Genomic DNA, 4265 nt, shown 5'->3' on the forward strand with positions numbered 1-4265 from the left:
AGTTTGTTCATTTTGGAAAGATTATGAAGAACTTTTTTATTTATATAATTATTGGGATACGGTTTGTTTTGTTGATACTGATAGATCCAAATACTTTGCTGTAGCAGAGATTTCTTAAAATATTATACAACAGTGCTTTGCTTTGTATAATATATTAGCCTAAACCTATATATATATATATATATATATATATATATATATATATATATTATATATATATATATATATAACATCACATTTTTATAAATTCAATAGTTGTTGTTTATAATTGTGCTTATATTTATGTAATATAGTTTTTGATTTTAAAATTTTGATTGATATTAGATATGGCATCACCCGCTGAAGTAACAACATCGGAAGAAGTTATATCTCAAAATTCAACCCAACTCCAGAGCAGTAGGGGAAAAAGTGATATAGCTTGGGGTCATTGTAAACAAATTGAAGAGAAAGGAAAACTTGTTAATTTGTGTATTTACTGTAATAAAATTATTAGAGGAGGAGGGATTAACAGGTTCAAATTGCATTTGGCTGGAATAAAATGTCAAGTTGAAGCATGTAAAAAGGTGCCTCCAGATGTCCAATATCAAATGAAACAAAATCTTGATGAAGGTGCAAACAAGAGAAGAAAGACTCAAGCATAAAACTCAGATGTTGATCTTACTACTCAAGAGGGTGGTGCAGTAGAAATGGATGTAGAACAATCAAAATCGGATTCGGTGATTGTGTCTCAAAAGAGGAAGAATACAAGTCGTATTGGTAATTATTTTATGCCTAGAACAACTCCTGGAGCTCAACCTTCTTTAAAAAGTGTGTTACAAAGTAAGGAAGTGGTGGAGAAGTGTGATCTAGCTATTGCAAGATGGTTTATTGATTCTTCTGTGCCATTCAATGCAGCTAATTCTGCATATTTTCAATCTATGGCTGATGCACTTTGCAGCATGGGTCCGGGGTATAAAGTTCCAACTATGCATAGTCTTCGTGGGTATTTGTTAAATAAATGGGTTGAAGACGTGAACAAATTGATAGAGGAGTATCGTGAGATTTGGAAGAAAACTGGTTGTACTTTAATGGCTGATGGATGGACTGATCGAAAAAGAAGAACTCTCATAAACTTTTTAGTTTATTGCCCCAAAGGTACTATTTTTCTAAAATCAGTTGATGCTTCTCATGCTTCCAAAACTGCAGATATGTTGTATAAGCTTTTTAGAGAGGTGGTTTTATTTGTTGGGCCTAAAAATATAGTTCACATAGTGACAGATAATGCTGCAAACTATGTTGCAGCTGGAAGGTTATTAGAAAATGAGTTTCCTACTTTATTTTGGTCTCCTTGTGCAGCACATTGCATTAACTTGATGTTGCAGGACATGGGAAAATTAGAGGAAGTCAGTGAGGCCGTGTCGCATGCTTCTAATGTTACCAAATATATTTATAACTATTGTTATGCATTGTATTTGATGAGAAAGCAAACAGGTGGAAGAGAAATCCTTCGTCCTGCTCCAACTCGATTTGCCACTAACTTCATTGCTTTGCAGAGTATTTTATCTCACAAAAATTCTCTAAGAGCCATGGTAACATCTAAAGAATGGGCAAGCTCGGCATATGCCAAAGAAGCAAAGGCAAAACAGTTTGTGGATCAAGTTTTAGATTATGGATTTTGGAGTAAATGTGTTGATATAGTTAAACTCACTGAACCACTTGTGCGTGTGTTGCGTATTGTTGATAGTGAAGATAAACCTGCTATGGGAATTCTATACAAATCTATAGTCAAAGCTAGAGATGAGATGGTGAGTAGGTTTCAAAGAAATAAGAAGAAAGTGGATCCTTACTTGAAAATCTTAGATAAACGTTGGGATTCACAGCTCCGCAAAAATCTTCATGCTGCCGGTTATTGGTTGAATCCAGCTTGTAGATATAATGGTGTAGATTTTGAAAAACATGCATCCACAACATCAGGACTTTTAGATGTCATTGAAAAGTATGCTAATGGAAATTCTGAACTTCGATTGAAGTTAACAGATGAGATGAGAATATTCAAAGATGGTGAATTAGATTTTGGAAGGAAATCGGCTGTGGATGAACGATGTATTGTGAGGGCAGGTAATTTCATAACTTATAATTATTAAAATATATTTTAGTTCATGTTTCAATATGTTTATTGACTTATTTATTTGAATGCTATAAACAGATCAATGGTGGGAAACTTATGGCACTGGTACACCAACTTTGCAAAGGTTGGCTATTCGTATTTTAAGTCAAACTTGTAGTGCTTCAGGTTGTGAACGCAATTGGAGTATATTTGAGCATATTCATTCCAAGAAAAGGAATAGATTGGAGCATCAAAAGCTCAATGATTTACTGTTTGTTCGTTACAACTTGAGACTTTAAAATAGGTATTATTATGGTTTTTTTTATCCTTATACTTATATATTTTAATACATGTTCTTAGTTTTAATTCATATGAGCTTAGGAAAACACGTCATGGGAGTTATGATCCTATCAATATTGAAACAATTGGTGACCATTCTAGTTGGGTATTAGAGGATTCGCCACCTCTCTTAACCAATGAAGAGTTGGAAGCATTACGCAATGACCTTGCAAATATGACCATCCAACCGATTTCAAGTGATATTGGTATGTTCTAATATGAGCATAATGTGGTTTGTGGTTGTGAATCAATTTTATTGTCTCATATTTATTATCTCTATATTTTATTTGTTAATGGTTTTTTAAAATATTGTTATAGATCAATTAGATTTAGATGAGGACGAAGATGGAGATGTTGGTAATGCACAAGACATTATTGTTGATAATGTGAATCAAGAAAAAAGCAATGTCGGAGAAGATGACGTTTTCGAAGAAGACAAAGAAGCCGAAGATGTATATGAATATCAAGATTAGGACAATTTGACTCCATGGGCCTAAATAAATCATAAATGGTTGAGTTTGGATTTTTGTTAGTTATTATAATATTATAACTTATGAATTGTTAAGTTTTTATAACTTATTTGAACTTATAATTATCTACATTATGTTTTTGAGGTACTACTTTGTTATTATAAAACTGAATTTATAAGTTTCTATAACTTATAGATTATTATAAAAGTGAACTAGATTTGTGAAGAGTTCATTTGCATTAAGCTACTTTAGGTGCTGTTTTCTTATTGTCATCATATAAATAAAGTATGTGACTTTAAGTTATTAAAATTTATAAATACAAGAATGAATCATGATAGATGCCAATCTTTTTGTTTATTCTAAATCATTTGAATTTATAATTTTCTATATTATTATACTTATACAGTTGTGTAAGGTGTTTTGTTTTAAAAAAACTATAGTTGCAAATTTTATATAATGAATATTTTTTTTATATAATTCGGGTCAAGAGCCATGCGGTCTGACCAGTGACCCACTGGTCCGACCAGTAACCCAGTGACCCAGTACCTTTACCGGGTCGATCACCGGTCCGGGTTTTAAAACATTGGTTTGGGGGGAGGTGTATCTTTTAATGAACTTTAAATTATTTATTTATTTATTTGTTTTATGTTTTTATCTGCCTAAAAATATTTGCCTTTATTATTATATATTTTGCTCTATTTTCATGTCGGTTAAACCTTAAGTGTGGGAGTTAACTTTGGGACCAAAAGGGGACATGAATCGCCTTACGAATCTCACTGATAACTCCACTCGGAGTGGGTTAGGTATTTGGAAAGGTCCGAAACGAAGCTTGACTTTGTGGAGGGCTGGACTGGATACTTAGCTGATCTCTCCGGGAACCTACCCCAAAAATTCGAACCTCATGGATAAAATGAGTTGTTCCAAAATCCGAAGAGACAAAAAAGTCTCGGAGGCTACGAACGACCCCATGAGACCTTCTAGAACCCCCATAAAAAGGTTGGCTCCCAAGAGCCCCCTACGTCGAACCTATGAACATGGGTTCTTTGAAATATCATGTTGATTGTTTTTTGTTTGGTTGTGTTTTATATGGTTGTATTATTTTTTTTATGTTTGCATGCATCATCTATCATTTGCATTCTCATCATGTCTTATCCACAAAAAAAAATAATATACATATATATATATATATATATATATATATATATATATATATATATATTTGGTAAGATATATTTTGTTGGTGAATGTGTAGGAAGGATGAGTACGAAGAAAGCAATTGTCCACTTTACCGTTTCTACTCCAGACATCAAGAAATTGAAGATAATCAAAGAGAAATTACCATCGGGTGCTTTGGATAGGTTTGAGATCCG

General features: G+C 32.8%; 1 protein-coding gene across 1 annotated transcript; it reads left to right on the forward strand.

Annotated features, from left to right (window-relative positions):
- The first annotated feature begins 686 nt into the window (after positions 1–686).
- On the forward strand, positions 687–2898 carry LOC131643935 (uncharacterized). Its single transcript, XM_058914308.1, has 4 exons — positions 687–2097; positions 2186–2357; positions 2447–2631; positions 2744–2898. Exons 1-4 carry the CDS (start codon positions 687–689, stop codon positions 2896–2898), a joined length of 1923 nt encoding a protein of 640 aa, XP_058770291.1.
- The last annotated feature ends 1367 nt before the right edge of the window (positions 2899–4265 follow it).

Source organism: Vicia villosa, linkage group LG1 (genome assembly GCF_029867415.1).
Source record: "Vicia villosa cultivar HV-30 ecotype Madison, WI linkage group LG1, Vvil1.0, whole genome shotgun sequence".
NCBI classification, from domain to species: Eukaryota; Viridiplantae; Streptophyta; class Magnoliopsida; order Fabales; family Fabaceae; genus Vicia; species Vicia villosa.